Below are 23384 nucleotides of genomic sequence, written 5' to 3'. Positions count from 1 at the left end.
TGCAGCATTGAAGGTCCCCAAGAACACAGTGGCCTCAATCTTTCTTAAATGGAAGAAGTTTGGAACCACCAAGACTTTTCCTTGAGCTGGCAGCCCGGCCAAACTGAACAATCGGGGGAGAAGGGCCTTGGTCAGGGAGGTGACCAAGAACCCAATGGTCACTCTGACAGAGCTCCAGAGCTCCTCTGTGAGGATGAGAGAACCTTCCAGAAGGACAACCGGCTCTGTAGCACTCCACCAATCAGGCCTTTATGGTAGAGTGGACAGACAGAAGTCATTTCTCAATAAAAGGCACGACAACCCGCTTGGAGTTTGCCAAAAGGCGCCTAAAGGACTCTGACCATGCTGTGGGGATGTTTGTTAGCGGCAGGGACTGGGAGACTAGTCAGGATCGAGGGAAAGATGAATGGAGCAGAGTATAGATGAAAAGTATAGTATTGATGAAAATCTGTGCCAGAGTTCAATCGGGTTCAAGTAAGGGCTCTGGCTGGGCCACTCAAGGACATTCAGAGACTTGTCCCGAAGCCACTCCTGCTTTGTCTTGGCTGTGTGCTTAGGGTTGTTGTCGTGTTAGAAGGTGAACCTTTGCCCCGGTCTGGGGTCCTAAGCGCTCTGGAGCAGATGTTCATCAAGGATATCTCTGTACTTTGCTCCGTTCATCTTTCCCTCGATCCCGACTAGTCTCTCAGTCCCAACCTCTGAAAAACATCCCCACATCATGATGCTGTCACTACGATGCTTCACTGTAGGGATGGTGTCAGGTTTCCTTCAGACGTGATGCTTGGCATTTAGGCCAAAGAATTCAATCTTGGTTTCATCAGACCAGAGAATCTTGTTTCCCATGGTCTGAGAGTCCTTTAGGTTCCTTTTGGCAAACTCCAACTGGGCTGTCATGTGCCTTTTTCTGAGGAGGGGCTTCCGTCTGACCACTCTACCACAAAGGCATGGTTGGTGGAGTGCTGCAGAGATGGTTGTCCTTCTGGAAGGTGTTCCCATCTTCACAGAGGAACTCTGGTGCTCTGTCACCTCCCTGACCAAGGCCCTTCTCCCCCGATTGCTCAGTTTGGCCGGGTGGCCAGCTCTAGGAAGTCTTGGTGGTTCCAAACTTCTTCCATTTTTAAGAATGATGGAGGCGACTGTGTTCTTGGGGACCTTCAATGCTGCATAAATTTTTTTTGGTACCCTTCCCCAGATCTTTGCCTCGAGACAATCCTGTCTCTACGGACAATTCCTGTGACCCTATGGCTTGGTTTCTGCTCTGACATGCACTGTCAACTGTGGGACCTTATATAGACAGATGTGCTTTGGGCTGGGCTCCTTAGTTCCAGTGAAGGACAGCATACAATTATATTCTAGACGATTCTGTGCTTCCAACTTTGTGTCAACAGTTTGAGGAAGGTCCTTGTTTCAGCATGACAAGGACCCGTGCACAAAGCGAGGTCCATACAGAAATGTTTTGTCGAGATCGGTGTGGAATAACTTGACTGGCCTGCACAGAGCCCTCACCTCAACCCAATCGAACACCTTTGAGATGAATTGGAATGCCGACTGCGTGCCCGACCTCACTAATGCTCTTGTGGCTGAATGGAAGCAAGTACCAGCAGCAATGTTCCAACATCTAGTGGAAAGTCTTCCCTGAAGAGTGGAGGCTGTTATAGCAGCACAGGGGGGGATCAACTCCATATTAATACCCATGATTCTAGAATGAGATGTTTGACAAGCAGGTGTCCATATATAGTACCAGTCAAAAGTTTGGACACACCTACTCATTGAAAGGTTTTCTTCATTTTTTCTACATTGTAGAATTATAGTGAAGACATCAACACTATGAAATAACACATGAAATCATGTAGTAACCAAAAAAGTGATTCTCAAGAAGTAACCACCCTTTGCTTTGATGACAGCTGTGCACAGTTTTGGCATTATCTCAACCAGCTTCACCTAGAATGCTTTTCCAACAGTCTTGGAGTTCCCACAAGTTCCTTCACTCTGCGGTCCAACTCATCCCAAACCATCTCAATTGGTTTGAGGTCGGCTGATTGTGGAGGCCAGGTCATCTGATGCAGCACTCCATCACTCTCCTTCTTGGTCAAATAGCCCTTACATAGCCTGGAGGTTTGTTGGATCATTGTCCCGTTGAAAAATAAATGATAGTCCCACTAAACGCAAACCAGATGGGGTGTCGCTGCAGAATGCTGTGGCAGCCATGCTGGTTAAGTGTGCCTTGAATTCTAAATAAATCACAGAACGTGTCACCAGCAAAGCACCCCCATACCATCACACATCTTCCTCCATCCTTCACGGTGGGAACCACACCTGCAGAGATCAACCATTCACCTTCTTTGTCTCACAAAGACACAGTGCTTGGAACCAAAATTTCTCATTTGAACTATGAAGCATTTATTTGAGCTGAAATTTCTGAGGCTGGTAACTAATGAACTTATCCTGTGCAGCAGAGGTCACTGGGTCTTCCTTTCCTGTGGAGGTCCTCATGAGAGCCAGTGTCATCATAGTGCTTGATGGTTTTTGCGACTGCACTTGAAACTTTCAAAGTTTTTTACATTTTCCAAATTTACTGACCTTTGTCTTAAAGTAATGATGGACTGTTGTTTCTCTTTGCTTATTTGAGCTGTTCTTGCCATAATATGGACTTCTTTTTTTTCTTTTACCAAAATAGGGCTATCTTCTGTATACCACCCTTACCTGGTCACAGCACAAATTATTTGCTCAAATGCATCAAGGAAAGAAATTCCACAAATTAACTTTAACAACTTTAACACCTGTTAATTGAAATGCATTTCAGGTGACTACCTCATGAAGCTGGTTGAGAGAATATATTTTGATTATCACTTTTGGGTGACCTACATGATTCCATATGTGTAATTTCATAGTTTTGATGTCTTCACTATTATTCTACAATGTAGACAATAGTAAAAATACAGAAAAACCCTTTAATGAGTAGGTGTGTCCAAATTTATGACTGGTACTGCACATACAATTGCTAGTTGGCTAGTATTACAGAAAAACATTTTTATTTTATTTATTAATCAAGAAGGTATCAATAGGCTACATAGCTTGATCAAATGAATTTACTAACATACCTCCTGTGAGTCCTGCCCATCACCGGCAGCTTAAATCAAATCAAATGCTGTGTGTCACTCACTCCCCTTCTCTACTTGCGAGACTGTCTGCAAGCACTAGAATATCTAACGTTTATGCCTAGCATATCTTTGCTCCGTGGTGCAAATTGGAAGGAAGCACTTACTAGGGAGAAGGGGGGTACTCTTTGCCTGGTCCAATCATTGTGCCCCTCCACCAAATGTAGCTGACAGATCTTTTTATAAATAATTAGGATTAAACATGGGCTTAAAAATGCAGTTAAATTAATTACCTCTGCCTACCTACTACATACTATATACTACCTACTTCAAAGTGTGTATCCCTAATAAACAGATTAGCCTAGTGCGTCTTTCTACAGAGTTCCTATGACTGATGGTCTATCCACATTTATTTCACAGCTGTTTTGTCTTTTTGTGCAGAGCTGGGCTGACTTGCCTGAAGAGTGGAAAAGGGTTGAACTTTTGATGGACCGCAGATGGATATGCCAGAACGTGTAGATGCAGATGCATATGACAGAACGTGTAGATGCAGGTGCATATGACAGAACGTGTAGATGCAGGTGCATATGACAGAGCGTGTAGATGCAGATTCATATGACAGAGTGTGTAGATGCAGATGCATATGACAGAGTGTGTAGATGCAGATTCATATGACAGAGTGTGTAGATGCAGATTCATATGACAGAGTGTGTAGATGCAGATTCATATGACAGAGTGTGTAGATGCAGATTCATATGACAGAGTGTGTAGATGCAGATTCATATGACAGAGTGTGTAGATGCAGATTCATATGACAGTGTGTAGATGCAGATTCATATGACAGAGTGTGTAGATGCAGATTCATATGACAGAGTGTGTAGATGCAGATTCATATGACAGAGTGTGTAGATGCAGATTCATATGACAGAGTGTGTAGATGCAGATTCATATGACAGTGTGTAGATGCAGATTCATATGACAGAGTGTGTAGATGCAGATTCATATGACAGAGTGTGTAGATGCAGATTCATATGACAGAACGTGTAGATGCAGATGCATATGACAGAACGTGTAGACGCAGATGAATATGACAGAGCGTGTAGATGCAGGTGCATATGACAGAGCGTGTAGATGCATATGAATATGATAGAACGTGTAGATGCAGATGTATATGACAGAACGTGTAGACGCAGATGAATATGACAGAACGTGTAGATGCAGATGACAGAACGTGTAGATGCAGATGACAGAATGTGTAGATGAATATGACAGAACGTGTAGATGCAGATGACAGAACGTGTAGATGCAGATGACAGAACGTGTAGATGCAGATGACAGAACGTGTAGATGCAGATGACAGAACGTGTAGATGCAGATGACAGAACGTGTAGATGCAGATGACAGAACGTGTAGATGCAGATGACAGAATGTGTAGATGCAGATGAATATGATAGAACGTGTAGATGAATATGACAGAAAGTGTAGATGAATATGACAGAAAGTGTAGATGAATATGACAGAAAGTGTAGATGCAGATGACAGAACGTGTAGATGCAGATGACAGAACGTGTAGATGCAGATGACAGAAAGTGTAGATGAATATGACAGAACGTGTAGATGCAGATGACAGAACGTGTAGATGCAGATGACAGAACGTGTAGATGCATATGACAGAACGTGTAGAAGCAGATGAATATGATAGAACGTGTAGATGAATATGACAGAAAGTGTAGATGCAGATGACAGAACGTGTAGATGCAGATGACAGAACGTGTAGATGCAGATGACAGAACGTGTAGATGCAGATGACAGAACGTGTAGAAGCAGATGACAGAACGTGTAGATGCAGATGACAGAACGTGTAGAAGCAGATGAATATGATAGAACGTGTAGATGAATATGACAGAACGTGTAGATGCAGATGCATATGGCAGTGTCTTTGTGGTCAGTGTATTTATTTTCTCACAGACGGGTCAGTTTCCCTGTGGTCAGTTTTTGTATAGTCTGTCTGTGATTACCGTTATTCAGACTACGATCTATTGCCCTTCAGTCAGTCAGTGTATGTTCACTCAGATGTCACTCACTCAGCAAGACCCCTCAGATCAAGGCTATTTATTGCCCTCTAAGTGGTCAGTGTATATACGGACCCTTTGTCCAATCACATACACTCCCTGTCAGTGTGTGTTTATAGTCCCACAGTCCATTACAATAATTACAATACCACAGAGTAGTGGTCCTGGAGCAGATTTGAGGAGTTAAGTGCCTTGCTCAAGTGCACAATGTAAGTAGGTAGCACATGGAATATTGAAGCCAGGAAGCCTCCAACTGTCGGCTCATTCCCTGCACAATTCCTCCGTCAGCCCTGGTATTTGAACCGGCAACTCTCTGTTTACTGGCCCCCCTTTTCAAGACTACCTTCACCCTCTCTGGAGTTCCCTATGTTGCATCCGTTTTGTGGCTCTCATCCGGCTAGTGTAGCCAGGGAGTCTTCCTTCTCATCTAATAGTTCCCATCAGCCCGGCTGGGACTGGCGTGTCCTGGTGAGTCGGCATCAGACATTGTGGTGAAAAAGAAAAATCTGGCAAAATCTCCCGGAGCCTGACACAACCCACCAGGCTCCAGGGGAGTTAACACGACTCACGAAACACGTAACCGAGTCACCAACTTCAAAGCGAAGGTTGTGGTTTGGTGAGGGGGTGGAACAGGGCGGGTAGATACGGTAAGGGGGGCACAAACAGCATCTGTAATTGGGGTTTGAGGTTTGGGTTTTTTCTGCAGACAAGCAGATTCTGATTCATCCCCAAATTGGGAATGTCTGTTAAGCCTGCACCCAGCTGCTCTGCTCTACTCCGTTCCACTGGCATGGGAGTAAGTCAGACTGGTTAAAGCTGGAGACAAAGCACACATGCAAGAGGACATGTAGGTCATGCAAGGTGGAGAGAGAGACATGTTGTAGTGCTGTGTAAGGTAGTAATCGCAAGAGAGACACATGGTTTTATTTAAACGCACACACACACCGAGTTCACTTAATATTTTCCTCCATCAATCTTGCTGGGTCAGGTGTGACAGTATGATTGTATGTTAGCTTTGCATGTCTGTTCAAATATTCCACAACTTATTACTGTAGGCCTACTGTATGTTATTCAATTAGGCCTAGACATCATAGCTCTTAACCTATAGCCCCAAGGCCCTTGTGTGTATGTGTATGTGTGTGTGTGTGTGTGTCAGTCAATGTAAATCTACAGGAATACTCCATACCATGTTGCAGCTGTACTATCCTGCTCTGTTATTAGTGAGTGTGTTAAAAGCTGATCTTTGGCACAGCTTGGCTGTAGTTCAACACAACAGGGTTTAGGTCTCCCCTTCTCTAGATGTTTCTCTCTTTCCCTCTCCTCTTTTTGTTTTTTTTCCATCTCTCTATCTCAGGTGGCAATGAGAGTGACATGTTCAGTGATCTGTGTGTCCTGGTACGCTAGCCTGTGCTTGTTACACCCTGATAGCTGTGTCTAATGAAAGAATGTAAACACACATCAGATCGGGCATAAATACTTCTGTCTGCTGTTTATTGTTAATCGGCCTCTCTTCAGGGAAGTGTAGCCAGTCAGTGAGTTAGAGAGCAGATCCAGATCCTGGCAGTAAACTCTTGATTCAAAGCATTAGCTAGTTGGCAGAGGCAGCTAACAATGGCTACATCTGAAATGGCATCATGTTCTCTACATAGTGCACTACGTTTGACCAGAGCCCTATGGCAGTACACTATAAAGGTAATAATAGGGTGCTATTGTGGGCACTGTAATGCTAAGCAGACGTCTTCAAAACCATAGTGGCTGCTCTCTCGCTCTCGAAGATGATGTGATATCATCGGAGAGAAAGCTAGGGGTTGTGTGTGTGTTTGAAGGTTTGAAGCCATGTTTGATGTACAAACAGACACATTGGCTGACCCTTGCACAAGCTCTCACCAGAGGCAATATTTTTCTTGCAGTGAAATTAATCATAGTTTTGTGATTAATTAGACAAATCATAGTCTTGCCATTGTGATAATAAATATTTGCTCCAATTGAGCATTTTTCCAATTCCATCTTATATTAATCATCCTCCCTCCCTCCCTCCCTCCCTCCCTCCCTCCCTCCCTCCCTCCCTCCCTCCCTCCCTCCCTCCCTCCCTCCCTCCCTCCCTCCCTCCTCCCCCTGGTCAGGTGCTGCGTGGGGCCCAGCTGATAGCGGTGGCGTCAGCTGACGGGGTGGCCACAGCAGTGGAGGGCTCCCCCCTACAGGCCAGTGACATACAGGTGCAGTATGTCCGACTGGCCCAAGTCAACGACAACACCGCTACTGTACAGGTGAGGAGCACAACGTGTCGTTGAGTCTGGCAGGCCTGACGGCAGCATTCCTGACTGTTTCTGCGGTTCCAACTTAATGTTCGCTCAAACTCCTGAGACACACCTGTGACATTTCCACCCATCCAGTAGAGTAGACTTCACACTTACATGGTGTATAGAATTGTCTATTTTCTATGCTATTCTGTACGTACCTGTGAGACGTATCTTCCCAGCCCAGGCCATATCTGTGAGCTCACCCAGAGGCTACATTTGTATTTATTAAGGATCCCCATTAGCTGCTGCCAAGGCAGCAGCTACTCTTCCTGGGGTCCAGCAATATTAATGCAGCTATATACAATTTTTTTTAAAGAACACATTAAGTTTACACGTTACAGGGCTGTACGGAGATTAGTCAGCCAGCCCAGTTGACTGAGCATTCCAAGGGAGTGAACACAGCTCCCTTGTGGTGAGGTGAAACAGGTCCTCAACACTAATCTACACCAATCGCACTACACAATGCATTTAGTTTTTTTAAACAAAGCATAATAAATATCCTCTCTCACACTCTCTCTCTATCCATCCATCCCCCAGGAGATCATTAATCATTCCCCGATGGTGCCATTAAAGAGTATCAAAGGCAGGGCGGCGGGTGGTTTACACTGGTGTTCTCAGACATCAGGAGAGAGCAAGGGGCTGATGAAGCCATCACAGGTTCTGGGTCTGAAGTGGAGGGGGGTGGATTAGTGTAGGATATTGTGGAGGTGAGGGGGAAATGGATGGAAGGTGTAAGCGTTTACAGATGTACGGGGAGGTTAGAGTGGGTGGTTGATAGTTATGGGTTTTATGTGTCGGGGGTGTTTCAGATGAGATGTGACAGAGAATTTTGTCAAGTGTTGGGGATGTTTGTGGGGTGGTTGAGTTGAGGGAGGCAGAAGTATAGAGGATTGGGTTCTAAATATATCTGAGGACAGTTAAGAGCTCACACCAGGACATTTGGGGCTCTATTTAAACAAACCTAATGCATTAGCGTTATAGGTTCGGGGATGTGTCAAATATTATTTTCTATTTTCTGAACCAGAATTATGGTCGCACCAGCTGGTGCAAAAGGGCTGGGTTTTGATGAATAAACAATCAGAACATGTTCCATGGCTAAATACAGTGTATATCTACACAATTATGTGGAGACCCATAGATGCCACCTTTCCAACAAGTCAGCTGGTCAGATGTCTGCCCTGCTAGAGCTGCCCCAATGAACTGTGTTATTGTGAAGTGGAAACGTCTAGGCGCAACAACGGCTCAGCCGTGAAGTGGTAGGCCACACAAGCTCCCAGAACGGACGGGAGCACTGAGTGCTGAAGTGCGTAGAGAGTGTAAAAATCATCTGACCTCGGTTGCAACACTCACTACTGAGTTCCAAACTGCCACTGGAAGCAACGTCAGCACAAGAACTGTTTGTCAGGAGCTTCATGAAATGGGTTTCCATTGCCGAGCAGCTGAACACAAGCCTAAGATCACCATGCACAATGCCAAGTGCTGGAGGGGTGTAAAGCTAGATGCCATTGGATTTTCATGGTCAGGCTAGGCCCCTTAGTTCCAGTGAAGGGAAATCTCAACGCTCGATGCCATTGGACTCTGGAGCAGTGGAAACGAGTTCTCTGGCAGTCCGAGAGGACGCATTTGGGTTAGAAGGATGCCAGGAGAACGCTACCTGTCCGAATGCATAGTGCCAACTATAAAGTTTGGTGGGGCAGGAATAATGGTCTGGGGCTGTTTTTCATGCTTTGGGCTCGGCCCCTTAGTTCCAGTGAAGGACAGCATACAATGATATTCTAGACGATTCTGTGCTTCCAACTTTGTGGCAATAGTTTGGGGAAGGCCCTTTCCTTTTTCAGCATGACAATGCCCCCATGCACAAAGTGAGGTCCATACCGAAATGGTTTGTCGAGTTCATTGTGGAAGAACTTGACTGACCTGCACAGATCCCTGACGTCAGCCCCATTGAACACCTTTGGAACGCTGACTGTGAGCCAGGCCTAATCACTCAACATCAGTGCCCAACCTCACTAATGCTCTTGTGGCTGAATTGAAGCAAGTCCCCGCAGCAATGTTCCAACATCTAGTGGAAAGCCTTCCAGAAGAGTGGAGGCTGTTATAGCAGTAAAGGGGGGACCAACTCCATATTAATGCCCATGATTTTGGAATGAGATGTTTGACGAGCAGGTCTCTAATATACTTTTGGTCATGTAGTATAAGTGGTTGCTTCAAGTTGTCTTTACATTATTTGATGTATTGCGTTGTCATCAACTCCAATTCAAATGTTAGTCCGTTACAGCCTAGTTGGTTAAATAGCCTGCCCCATATTTGTTAAACATCAAGGCCTACTGTAAATTGTAGTCTGGAACTGGACATGCCACTTATAGTCAATAAGCAAGATTACATTTACTAGGCTATTGATAAAGCCCCAAAAATTGAATAAAAACATAACGACAACTTATTTTAAATAAGCTGGGCATATATTAGAGACATGGCATCTTAGACTACAGAGGGTTGTACTTAAATCCAAACGTTTCACAGGAGCCGGGTAAAGCTCCGAAATATAGAGAAGGGGGACATGTCTACTCATCGCTATACGCTAATGTAATGTTTAGAAATATCAAGGAACCATCTTACATGTCGTATATTCACTTCTCCAGAAATAGCAGACGAAAGTGCATTGCATTTGAGTCATGTACCATAAACCCATGGACGGTGAATCTTTCTAATTCATTTGATTAAAAAACTAAAAAACAAATCTATTTTTTAAACCAACAATAATATTTCTAAATAGGATTTGGTCCGAAGCATGATATCATAAATCGCTTCTCGTTCCATGGCACTGTGTGCACACGTAGGCCTAAATGTCTATACATAACATTTGCATGTCTACAAAATATTAGGCTTCTGTCAATTGTATCGTTGTCTATGTTCGAGACCGATTCAGAAAATAATCTGATGTTGATATGGCATTATAGGAGGACTGAATAGAGTGGAGGGGCACTCCTTGGAAATTGGGATGGATAGCCTACTTGAACAAGTGAAATGCAGGTATGTGAATTATGAATAATGAAAAAGCATTGAGGGCACACTCAGTTGACCATTTAAAAACCCTTTATTCATAGGCTACTTTTGGCTAATGGCCAGTATAAAAAGACGCAACTATGCAATGCTAAACCAGCCTTGATTAAGGGGAGGGTTGGCTATGCTTGGTTTTCAATCAAATCAATCAAAAATGGGGAGAAGCCAATCGTGCTTTTATGTTTCTAAATACGAGATTCACCGGCACATCTCTCCTTCAATGGGCACTGCAAATCATGGCTGGGTAGGCGGCGCTTCCGTTGTCAAAATCCATGCCATTATCAACTGCGTTGCCGTCAAGCCCTGCTTTTTCTGGGTCTTTTGCACTTGTTTTTAAGGGCAATTGTCACTTTTGCGGTTGTTTTTAAGGACACGCCTCAAATATCGCCACCCCTCCCACCTGTTAGACAGGTAAATTGCCGAACCTGACGTCAGGGCTGGAAAAGGCCAGCCCGCCACTTTTTACCTGATCAAACTAACTTGCTTTTGACACTTGCGCCTCCTTAGCACCAGCCGAGAGTAGAGTCGTCAGTCTCTCACTTCCCCTTTAAATGACACAAACATATATTGTGCAGTCTCCCAGTAAGACTGGCTATGCAGTGCACTGCCATATTTCTCCTTATAATTACTAACATGTTGAAATCGAAATACCAGCGTAATACCTAGCAATTTCATCAAACTGCTTACAGGTACTCAACGTACAGCTATTCTCCCTATTGTAATGCTTTCACTCAAAGCTAATGCCCTTATCCTTTCAGTCCTACAGCTGGTGTTTAGTAAACAGTCATTTAACAATGTGAAATGTACAGACGCAGCTTCAGAAAGAGGAAAGTAATAATTATTAGATTAGCTTTGAATCCCTTGATGGTTGAGCTCAGAGACTGGGAGCCATGTGTTGAAAGCAGGAAGGGTGCACATGCACCCACAGCAGACCCTCCTTTAAGTGGCCTGCTTGACACGTCCAGAAACGAAGGAGACTCAGTTTTTTCCCTCTGTTTTTCCAAAACCATGTTAACTGTCACATGTTTTTTTTATAGGTATCGCTGATTCGTCTCATGCTTATCAAAGGCATTGTTTTCATGCTGTGCAACATTATAAAAAAATTGGACCCTAAAAAAAGCTTTGGCTCTTTAAAATGTATTTGTTGTTTGGCTGTTTGTAGAAATGCCAATCCTACCCAGAGTTGGAGTAATTTGAGTCTTGTTCATTTAGAGTGAGTGATTGTATACTTTCTGCTGGCTAAATGCAGGCATGTGCAGAGAGTATCCTGTCCCACCACCTATCACTCTTCTGGGCAACTATACTAAACAAAAATATAAATGCAACATGTAAAGTGTTGGTCCCATGTTTCATACAATTTCTATCAAATTGTGTGCACAAATTTGTTTACATCCCTGTTAGTGAGTATTTCTCCTTTACCAAGATAATCCATCCACTTGACAGGTGGCATATCAAGAAGCTAATTAAACAGCATGCTCATTACACAGGTGCACTTTGCTGGGGACAATAAAAGGCCACTCTAAAATGTGCAGTTTTGTCACACAACACAGTGCCACAGATGTCTCAAGTTTTGAGGGAGTGTGCACTTGGCATGCTGACTGTAGGAATGTCCACCAGAGCTGTTGCCAGAAAATTGAATGTTAGTTTCTCTACCATAACCCGCCTCCAACATTGTTTTTGGAGAATTTGGTAGTACGTCCAACCGGCCTCTCAACCGCAGACGACGTGTGACCAGCCCAGGACCTCCACATCTGGCTTCTTCACCTGCGGGATCGTCTGAGACCAGCTACCTGGACAGCTGATAAAACTGTGGATTTGCACAACCAAAGAATTTCTGTCAGAAATCGTCTCAGGGAAGCTCATCTGTGTGCTAGTCGTCCTCACCAGGTTCTTGACCTGACTGCAGTTTGACGTTATAACTGACTTCAGTGGGCAAATGCTCACCTTCGATGGCCACTGACACACTGGAGAAGTGTGCTCTTCATGGATGAATCCTCGTTTCAACCGTACCGGGCAGATGGCAGACAGTGTGTGTCGGTCTTTGTATGGGCGAGCGGTTTGCTGATGTCAATGTTGTGAACAGAGTACCCCATGGTGGTGATGGGAATATGGTCATTTGAATGCACATGATACCGTGACGAGATCCTGAGGCCCATTGTCGTGCCATTCATCTGCCGCCATCGCCTCATGTTTCAGCGTGATAATGCACGGCCCCATGTCGCAAGGATCTGTACACAATTCTTGGAGGCTGAAAATGTCCCAGTTCTTCCTGCATACTCACCAGACATATCACGTTTGGGATGCTCTGGACCGACGTGTACGACAACGTGTTCCATTTCCCACCAATATCCAGGAACTTCGCACAGCCATTGAAGTGGAGTGGGACAACATTCCACAGGTCACAATCAAATCCTGATCAACTCTATGCAAAGGAGATGTGTTGCGCTGCATGAGGAAAATGGTGGTTATACCAGATACTGACTGGTTTTCTGATCCGCACCCACCCCCACCGTTTTTTTAAAGGTATCTGTAATGAACAGATGCATATCCGTATGGAGTCATGCGAAATCCATAGAATAGTGCCTAATGAGTTTATTTCAATTGACTGATTTCCTTATATGGACTGTAATTCAGTAAAATCTTGAAATTGTTGCATGTTGCGTTTATATTTTTGCTCAGTGTAGCTGTATGAGGTATGGCATCCTTGGTCACCACTTGTGTTTTTTTCAGCGCTCTAATTTGTCCCACCCGTACCCCCGTTCCTCTCTTGGAGCAATGGATATCCTAAATTGATTAATTTCCCCCTCCCTGACCAGGCAGGGGTTTGTTTGATATCATCAAATATATATACAGTTGAAGTTGGAAGTTTACATACACCTTAGCCAAATACATTTAAACTCAGTTTTTCACAATTCTTGACATTTAATCCTAATAAAAATGTCTTTGGTCATTTAGGATCACCACTTTATTTTAAGAATGTGAAATTTACATTTACATTTAAGTCATTTAGCAGACGCTCTTATCCAGAGCGACTTACAAATTGGTGAATTCACCTTCTGACATCAGTGGAACAGCCACTTTACAATAGTGCATCTAAATCATTTAAGGGGGGTGAGAAGGATTGCTTTATCCTATCCTAGGTATTCCTTGAAGAGGTGGGGTTTCAGGTGTCTCCGGAAGGTGGTGATTGACTCCGCTGTCCTGGCGTCGTGAGGGAGTTTGTTCCACCATTGGGGGGGGGCCAGAGCAGCGAACAGTTTTGTCTGGGCTGAGCGGGAACTGTACTTCCTCAGTGGTAGGGAGGCGAGCAGGCCAGAGGTGGATGAACGCAGTGCCCTTGTTTGGGTGTAGGGCCTGATCAGAGCCTGGAGGTACTGCGGTGCCGTTCCCCTCACAGCTCCGTAGGCAAGCACCATGGTCTTGTAGCGGATGCGAGCTTCAACTGGAAGCCAGTGGAGAGAGCGGAGGAGTGGGGTGACGTGAGAGAACTTGGGAAGGTTGAACACCAGACGGGCTGCGGCGTTCTGGATGAGTTGTAGGGGTTTAATGGCACAGGCAGGGAGCCCAGCCAACAGCGAGTTGCAGTAATCCAGACGGGAGATGACAAGTGCCTGGATTAGGACCTGCGCCGCTTCCTGTGTGAGGCAGGGGCGTACTCTGCGGATGTTGTAGAGCATGAACCTACAGGAACGGGCCACCGCCTTGATGTTAGTTGAGAATGACAGGGTGTTGTCCAGGATCACGCCAAGGTTCTTAGCGCTCTGGGAGGAGGAAACAATGGAGTTGTCAACCGTGATGGCGAGATCATGGAACGGGCAGTCCTTCCCCGGGAGGAAGAGCAGCTCCGTCTTGCCGAGGTTCAGCTTGAGGTGGTGATCCGTCATCCACACTGATATGTCTGCCAGACATGCAGAGATGCGATTCGCCACCTGGTCATCAGAAGGGGAAAGGAGAAGATTAATTGTGTGTCGTCTGCATAGTAATGATAGGAGAGACCATGTGAGGTTATGACAGAGCCAAGTGACTTGGTGTATAGCGAGAATAGGAGACGGCCTAGAACAGAGCCCTGGGGGACACCAGTGGTGAGAGCGCGTGGCGAGGAGACAGATTCTCGCCACGCCACCTGGTAGGAGCGACCTGTCAGGTAGGACGCAATCCAAGCGTGGGCCGCACCGGAGATGCCCAACTCGGAGAGGGTGGAGAGGAGGATCTGATGGTTCACAGTATCGAAGGCAGCCGATAGGTCTAGAAGGATGAGAGCAGAGGAGAGAGAGTTAGCTTTAGCAGTGCGGAGCGCCTCCGTGATACAGAGAAGAGCAGTCTCAGTTGAATGACTAGTCTTGAAACCTGACTGATTTGGATCAAGAAGGTCATTCTGAGAGAGATAGCGGGAGAGCTGGCCAAGGACGGCACGTTCAAGAGTTTTGGAGAGAAAAGAAAGAAGGGATACTGGTCTGTAGTTGTTGACATCGGAGGGATCGAGTGTAGGTTTTTTCAGAAGGGGTGCAACTCTCGCTCTCTTGAAGACGGAAGGGACGTAGCCAGCGGTCAGGGATGAGTTGATGAGCGAGGTGAGGTAAGGGAGAAGGTCTCCGGAAATGGTCTGGAGAAGAGAGGAGGGGATAGGGTCAAGCGGGCAGGTTGTTGGGCGGCCGGCCGTCACAAGAAGCGAGATTTCATCTGGAGAGAGAGGGGAGAAAGAGGTCAGAGCACAGGGTAGGGCAGTGTGAGCAGAACCAGCGGTGTCGTTTGACTTAGCAAACGAGGATCGGATGTCATCGACCTTTTCAAAATGGTTGACGAAGTCATCTGCAGAGAGGGAGGGGGAGGGGGAGGAGGATTCAGGAGGGAGGAGAAGGTGGCAAAGAGCTTCCTAGGGTTAGAGGCAGATGCTTGGAATTTAGAGTGGAAGAAAGTGGCTTTAGCAGCAGAGACAGAGGAGGAAAATGTAGAGAGGAGGGAGTGAAAGGATGCCAGGTCCGCAGGGAGGCGAGTTTTCCTCCATTTCCGCTCGGCTGCCCGGAGCACTGTTCTGTGAGCTCGCAATGAGTCGTCGAGCCACGGAGCGGGAGGGGAGGACCGAGCCGGCCTGGAGGATAGGGGACATAGAGAGTCAAAGGATGCAGAAAGGGAAGAGAGGAGGGTTGAGGAGGCAGAATCAGGAGATAGGTTGGAGAAGGTATGAGCAGAGGGAAGAGATGATAGGATGGAAGAGGAGAGAGTAGCGGGGGAGAGAGAGCGAAGGTTGGGACGGCGCGATACCATCCGAGTAGGGGCAGTGTGGGAAGTGTTGGATGAGAGCGAGAGGGAAAAGGATACAAGGTAGTGGTCGGAGACTTGGAGGGAGTTGCAATGAGGTTAGTGGAAGAACAGCATCTAGTAAAGATGAGGTCGAGCGTATTGCCTGCCTTGTGAGTAGGGGGGGAAGGTGAGAGGGTGAGGTCAAAAGAGGAGAGGAGTGGAAAGAAGGAGGCAGAGAGGAATGAGTCAAAGGTAGACGTGGGGAGGTTAAAGTCGCCCAGGACTGTGAGAGGTGAGCCGTCCTCAGGAAAGGAGCTTATCAAGGCATCAAGCTCATTGATGAACTCTCCGAGGGAACCTGGAGGGCGATAAATGATAAGGATGTTAAGCTTGAAAGGGCTGGTAACTGTGACAGCATGGAATTCAAAGGAGGCGATACCCATCTGTCTAAGGGGAGAAAGAGAGAATGACCACTTGGGAGAGATGAGGATCCCGGTGCCACCACCCCGCTGACCAAAAGCTCTCGGGGTGTGCGAGAACACGTGGGCGGACGAAGAGAGAGCAGTAGGAGTAGCAGTGTTGTCTGTGGTGATCCATGTTTCCGTCAGTGCCAAGAAGTCGAGGGACTGGAGGGAGGCATAGGCTGAGATGAACTCTGCCTTGTTGGCCGCAGATCGGCAGTTCCAGAGGCTACCGGAGACCTGGAACTCCACGTGGGTCGTGCGCGCTGGGACCACCAGATTAGGGTGGCCGCGGCCACGCGGTGTGGAGCGTTTGTATGGTCTGTGCAGAGAGGAGAGAACAGGGATAGATAGACACATAGTTGACAGGCTACAGAAGAGGCTACGCTAATGCAAAGGAGATTGGAATGACAAGTGGACTACACTTATCGAATGTTCAGAACGTTAAGCTTACGTAGCAAGAATCTTATTGACTAAAATGATTGAAATGATACAGTACTGCTGGAGTAGGCTAGCTGGCAGTGGCTACGTTGTTGACACTACACTAATCAAGTCGTTCCGTCGAGTGTAATAGTTTCTACAGTGCTGCTATTCGGGGGCTAGCTGGCTAGCTAGCAGTGTTGATTACGTAACGTTACGTTAAAAGAACGACAATAGCTGGCTAGCTAACCTAGAAAACCGCTCCAGACTACACAATTGTCTTAGATACAAAGACGGCTATGTAGCTAGCTAGCTACGATCAAACAAATGTCAGAATAATAGTAGAGGATTGGTATCTGATAGCATTGCCTTTAAATTGCTTAACTTGGGTCAAACATTTGAGTAGCCTTCCACAAGCTTCCCACAATAAGTTGGGTTACGTTTTGCCCATTCCTCCTGACAGAGTTGGTGTAACTGAGTCAGGTTTGTAGGCCTCCTTGCTCGCACGCACTTATTCAGTTCCGTCTACAAATGTTCTATAGGATTGAGGTCAGGGCTTTGAGATGGCTACTCCAATACCTTGACTTTGTTGTCCTTAAGCCATTTTGCCACAACTTTGGAAGTATGCTTGGGGTCATTGTCCATTTGGAAGACCCATTTGCGACAAAGCTTTAACTTCCTAACTGATGTTTTGAGATGTTGCTTCAATATATCCACATCATTTCAGCCTCATGATGCCATCTATTTTGTGAAGTGCACCAGTCCCTCCTGCAGCAAAGCACCCCCACAACATGATGCTGCCACCCCCGTGCTTCACGGTTGGGATGGTGTTCTTCGGCTTGCAAGCCTCCCGCTTTCTCCTGCAAACATAACGATGGTCATTATGGCCAAACGGTTCTATTTTTGTTTCATCAGACCAGAAAACATTTCTCCAAAAAGTACAATCTTTGTCCCCATGTGCAGTTGCAAACCATAGTCTGGCATTTTTATGGCGGTTTTGGAGCAGTGGCTTCTTCCTTGCTGAGCGGTCTTTCAGGTTATGTCGATATAGGACTCGTTTTTACTGTGGATATAGATATTTTTGTACCTCTTCCTCCAGCATCTTCACAAGGTCCTTCGCTGTTGTTCTGGGGTTGATTTGCACTTTTCGCACCAAAGTACATTAATCTCTAGGAGCCAGAACGTGTCTCCTTCCTGAGCGGTATGATGTCTCCGTGGTCCCATGGTGTTTATACTTGCGTGCTATTGTTTGTACAGATGAACGTGGTACCTTCAGGCATTTGTAAATTGCTCCCAAGGCTGAACCCGACTTGTGGAGGTCTAAAAAAAACAATTCTGAGGTCTTGGCTGATTTCTTTTGATTTTCCCATGATGTCAAGCAAAGAGGCACTGAGTTTGACAGTAGGCCTTGAAATACATCCACAGGTACACCTCTAATTGACTCAAATGTTATCAATTAGCCTATCAGAAGCTTCTAAAGCCATTACATCATTTTCTGGAATTTTCCAAGCTGTTTAAAGGCACAGTCAACTTAGTGTATGTGAACTTCTGGCCCACTGGAATTGTGATACAGTGAATTATAAGTGAAATCATCTGTCTGTAAACAATTTTTGGAAAAATTACTTTTGTCATGCACAAAGTAGGTGTCCTATCCAACTTGCCAAAACTATAGTTTGTTCATTTTCAAGAAATTTGTGGAGTGGTTGAAAAACTATTTTTAATGACTCCAACCTAAGTGTAGGTAAACTGTAGGTAAACTTCCGTCTTAGCTTTAATTTCTCAGAACAAGAATAGACTGATGAGTTTCAGAAGAAAGGTTTTTGTTTCTGGCCATTTTGAGCCTGTACACGAACCCACAAATGCTGATGCTTCAGATACTCAATTAGTCTAAAGATGGCCAGTTTTATTGCTTATTTAATTAGAACAACAGTTTTCAGCTGTGCTAACATAATTGCAAAAGGGTTTTCTAAAGATCAATTAGCCTTTTAAAATGATAAACTTGGATTAGCTAACACAACGTGCCATTGGAACACAGGAGTGATGGTTACTCATAATGGGCCTCTGTTCTCCTACAATAGTCATTTAAAACATTAACAATGTCTATACTGTATTTCTGATCAATTTGATGTTATTTTATTGGACAAAAAATATGCTTTTCTTTCAAAAACAAGGGCATTTCTAAATGACCACAAACTTTTGAACAGTAGTGTGTATATATATTTAAGCAATAAGGCGGTGTGGTATATGGCCAATATATGATGGCTAAGGACTGTTCTTAAGCATGACGCAATGCGGAGTGCCTGGATACAGCCCTTATATGGCCAATAAACCACAGCTGCCACAACCCCCGAGGTGCCTTTTTGCTATTATAAACTGGTTACCAGCGTATGTAGAGCAGTAAAAGTACACTTTGAATGGACTCTTAAAGAGCTTCACTATTTATTACTATTTATTCTAATGGTTGATTGTACACTGACAGCTTGATACAAAGTTGACTGGGCCCTGATCAATCTCCAATTTACTGCTCCGAAGAGATGAAATGAAGCATCTTGTGTTCAACAAGGGCATATGGACCAGGAAGGGGAGAGATTACAACTGTTGAACAGCCCGAAAAATATAGGATACTGTACATGCTGTTCTTTTAGGCTACTCAAAGTGAGACAACTCTAATCCATTGTCTTTTAACAAACTCCCACTCCTTATTTCTAAATTAAACAAAACTGTGGCCACCAAAATGCTACTTGGTTTTGCTATAAAGCTGAGGGTTTGGGATTGGAGAAATGTAGACTAACAACTCTCAAATTCATAGATGGAGATGAATAGTAAAAAAAAGAACAGACTGCAAATATCACAGAGTGATGCTGTAGCTCGATGTTTCTGTTGCAGGGCCAATTTCATGGCTGTTACTAATATCGATGTCAAGAGAGTTTGTGGATCCGTACTTCACACAACCAACATTGGGCAAATCAAATACACAGTAGGCTTGTGAGGAGATGTACACTATCAGTCAGGTAAAGCGCAAGGTCGCCCCTGAAATGGCCAGTACTTACCGATGGTTTGCCACCTTTCCAGTTCAAAGGTCAGGGAAAGGTCACAACTGCTTTTTCCCCTCTCCCCAAAAAGTGTTGAACACGAGCGATTCGCTCTAATCTGTTTTCCCAAACATATGGGAGCATTTATAACTAAGAGCTCTTGATGAATTGCTTTAGCTTTTCCTTTATTTATCTAAAAAAAAAATCCCCACTCTTTATTCAATAGTTTCCATTACACAAGCTATATCAAATAAAGTAAAAAAACGAACTCAAATAAGATAATAGTTCAGAATAGGAAGGCCTGTTTGCCCTGGTTTGGCGGCGCCTCTTGACAGATCGGTGTTTAACATTTCTGACATTAGCCTTGTGATGGTTCAGTCACGGGTCAAGTCTATGGCTGGCCCTACTACAAACCAACAGGGTCTGGTCCCGGGCGGGATTCTTATACAGTGCCAGAGGTATCTGTTATATACCAGATGAAAATTAATTGGCCATCATATGGAGAGAGGAATAGGAAAGGGTTTAGTTGGACACCTGGGTCATATTCATTATGCACCATACGGTAGAAAGCTGACTGAAACAAGGTACTACCTGTACTTGCTCAATTACAACTGCTTGTTTTCGTTTTCAGTTGAAAAAACTGCTATGGTGTGATATGTTAACATATTAGGTGTGTTTGGTTGGATGCTGTAGCTAGATGTTTCTGTTGCAGGGCCAATTTCATGGCTTTTACTAATATCGATGTCAAGAGAGTTTGTTTTAATCTAGTGAAACCACTTCAGTGTGGATAGAATAATGTTGTCTAGATCAGACACCAGATGGTATCCACGCACCTTTGTCTTGTGTTGGCTAGTCTGGTGCACCTGTGCGCACTAGCCTGTGTGAGCACACGCTGTGCTGTTTTGAGTGGAGGATTAAAAGATGCAGGTGTGCTGTTGGGGAGAACTTTGGCATCTCGGCTTGGAAGGAATGACTCACCAGACCAGACTCACCAGGTCCTCTCTTTCTCTCCTAGCACAGTGACTCATCCTTGACTATTCTCATCTTTTACTGGGGGTTACCCATTCCACATCTCCATGCCTCTCTGAACTGAGGTTGGCCCAGGAGATAACATGTCTGCTTTTTATTTATAACTTGTCTCTCTCTCTCTCTTTCTCCCTCAATTTTTCTTCTCTCTCCATCTTCCCTCTCACCCCTCTCCGCTTCCTCCGCTCTCCTCCACTGAATTTCTTCTCTGACTTCCTACCTTTCTCACTGTCTCTCTTTCATCCCCTCTCTCCCTCCCGTCTCTTTCCCCCACATCCACTCCTGCATTTCTCCTACTCCTCTTCCTCCCTGGTTTCTTCCTCAATCCCCCTTTCCCCTCCCAGGCGGCGGAGCTAGCCCCAGCCATGCAGGGTGAGATGGAGGTGAAGGAGGGATCCCTCCTTCTGCCAGCGGGGGAGAACGGGGAGGTGGTGCAGATTGTCACCTCTGTGGTGACATAAGGGCCCCGAGGGCCTCGAGACAGAGAGAGAGAGCTGGCCAGCACCCTACGACAGAGTTACAGAGGTATAGGTGGAAGGGATAGAGAAGTGGGGGTGGTCCATAGACAATATACAATTAAATACAATTTTGTAAATTGTAAATTAAATACAATTAAATAAATAAGAGAAAGTTAGAAAATGTCAAAAGAACAACAGCAAAGATCAAGAGAAGTGGTTTTGTTATTTTATATTGACTTGGTCCAGCAACCACTCGTTCATTGTCAACCAACAGTATGAAAATGTTCATAGAGCACACAGGCTTTCATAGCTTCTATCAAGAACTAGTTAACTCACATTGTCATCATCAGAAGAGGACCCGGAGACCTGGCCTGGGCACAGTGCAGGGGATTAAACCCTACCCATAAAGGATGCTGCTCAGGCAGACCATCACTACCTACACCTCAGCATCAGCATAAAATGTTTACATCAACTCTGGGAAAGCATGGAGTTATTAGAAGTTAAGCCACTCGGCTCAATATCCCTCTCTTGAGGGGTTATAGTAGGCTAGGCTAACCCCCTGGACTCGTACTTCACACAACCAATACTGTGCTGTTCTCCTCTCTAGCATCCTGCAATCGTGTCATGCTGTACTGCTGTGGAAAGTAATACAAGCCTAACGGTACTTACTAATGGTTGCGTTTCCTTTGGCTTTTTTTCTTTCTCTCTGTTTGTACATCATTTCTGGGATGGACCCTTACTTTGCCATTTTTTCCTAGCTTTTTTTCATATTGGTTAACCCACATATCTTTTGTTTGTTTGTTCCATGTACATAATTGTACCACGTCTAAATGTTTGCGGAGCTTTGGTTGGAGGTAGACAACCACGAAATAGCAAAGATGATGTTCATGATAATACATGACAATGAGTTACATGTAGAGTAGCCAGAATTTCACTTTTTTTTGTTTTTCCTGCTGTATTTCTGTGAAGGATACATTCGTGTGAATAAAATGTTTTGTGGTTGCCACAAATATGTTTTGCTCTTGCATTTCAATGGTATTTTCATCTCCTCTCCATAGACAGTGGTTGACAAACTCCAAAACAAGCTCCAAAATTTTCAAGATGTTGACTTTGTCATGTATTTTTGAATCATCTAGTACATAAATATCCTTCTGTGGAGATGTTGAGAGAGTAAGGGGTCACATGTTATTACATTAGCTTCACATGAAAATGTGTTTTCAGGCCTCCCGGGTGGGGCAGTGGTTAAGGGCGCTGTACTGTAGCGCCAGCTGTGCCACTGGGTTCGAGCCCGGGCTCTGTCGTAACCGGCCACGACGGGGAGGTCCGTGGGGCGACGTACAATTGGCCTAGCGTCGTCCGGGTTAGGGAGGGGTTGGCTGTTAGGGATAGCCTTGTCTCATCGCGCACCAGCAACTCCTGTGGCGGGCAGTGCGCGCTAACCAAGGTAGCCAGGTGCACGGTGTTTCTTCCGACACACATTGGTGCAGCTGGCTTCCGGGTTGGATACGCGCTGTGTTAAGAAGCATTGCGGCTTGGTTGGGTTGTGTATCGGAGGACGCATGACTTTCAACCTTCGTCTCTCCCGAGCCCGTACGGGAGTTGTAGCGATGAGACAAGATAGTAGCTACTAAACAATTGGATACCACGAAATTGGGGAGAAAATGGGTCTGTCGGGTAAAATTTTAAATAAAAATAAAGTGTTTTCAGAACACTTCACATGTGATCAAATGAAATTCATGTGGGTTTTTTTCTGTAACACACTTGGGTGTTTGGGTCTATGGTGTGGTGTGTGTGATGGTATGCTATTGCTGTGCTATTTTAGAGCTAGTCTGTTATGCCATTTCAATTTGCGATTGAGTTCAATAATGTTGTGCATTACTGTTTTAAGAGTGTTCAATGTGCTCAAAAGGCCTATCCTCTCTAAGAGGGAAGACAAACCATCACAAATGACGGCTGTGTGCAAGCGGGTAGCCGTCCTTTCGCCTCTGACCACAGAACATCAGCCATTATTTTCTATGAATTACCTAACAATTCTACATTTTGAATGGCCAGTGTTTGTCGACACTCAGCAGGTGATCTACTGCACATGGCCGATGCTCGTGTTGGTCTGTCTTCCATCTAATGCAATGCAGGTAAACAAACCATATCAATGTATTGTAACGATACAAAAAACCATGATACACTGATAAAGATTGATAGCGTTAGACATGCTCAGG

The 23384-nt window shown here is 45.1% G+C and overlaps 1 protein-coding gene across 2 annotated transcripts in view; it reads left to right on the top strand.

Annotated features, from left to right (window-relative positions):
• The window catches only part of LOC135509202 (protein BANP-like), a 73876-nt gene extending 51693 nt beyond the window's left edge, over positions 1–22183 (top strand). Inside the window, exons 12-13 of one of the 2 annotated variants that reach the window (XM_064929657.1) lie at positions 7294–7437; positions 21055–22183. In XM_064929657.1, coding sequence (XP_064785729.1) covers positions 7294–7437; positions 21055–21171 — 261 coding nt within the window. In that variant the 3' untranslated portion in view covers positions 21172–22183. Of the gene's footprint in view, positions 1–3539; positions 3652–7293; positions 7438–21054 lie in introns of those variants that run through there. The other variant, XM_064929658.1, reaches the window with a different exon arrangement.
• Positions 22184–23384: the final 1201 nt, after the last annotated feature.

This window comes from Oncorhynchus masou, chromosome 22 (genome assembly GCF_036934945.1).
Source record: "Oncorhynchus masou masou isolate Uvic2021 chromosome 22, UVic_Omas_1.1, whole genome shotgun sequence".
Taxonomy (NCBI): Eukaryota; Metazoa; Chordata; class Actinopteri; order Salmoniformes; family Salmonidae; genus Oncorhynchus; species Oncorhynchus masou.
This window is presented reverse-complemented; position numbering and strand designations above follow the sequence as displayed.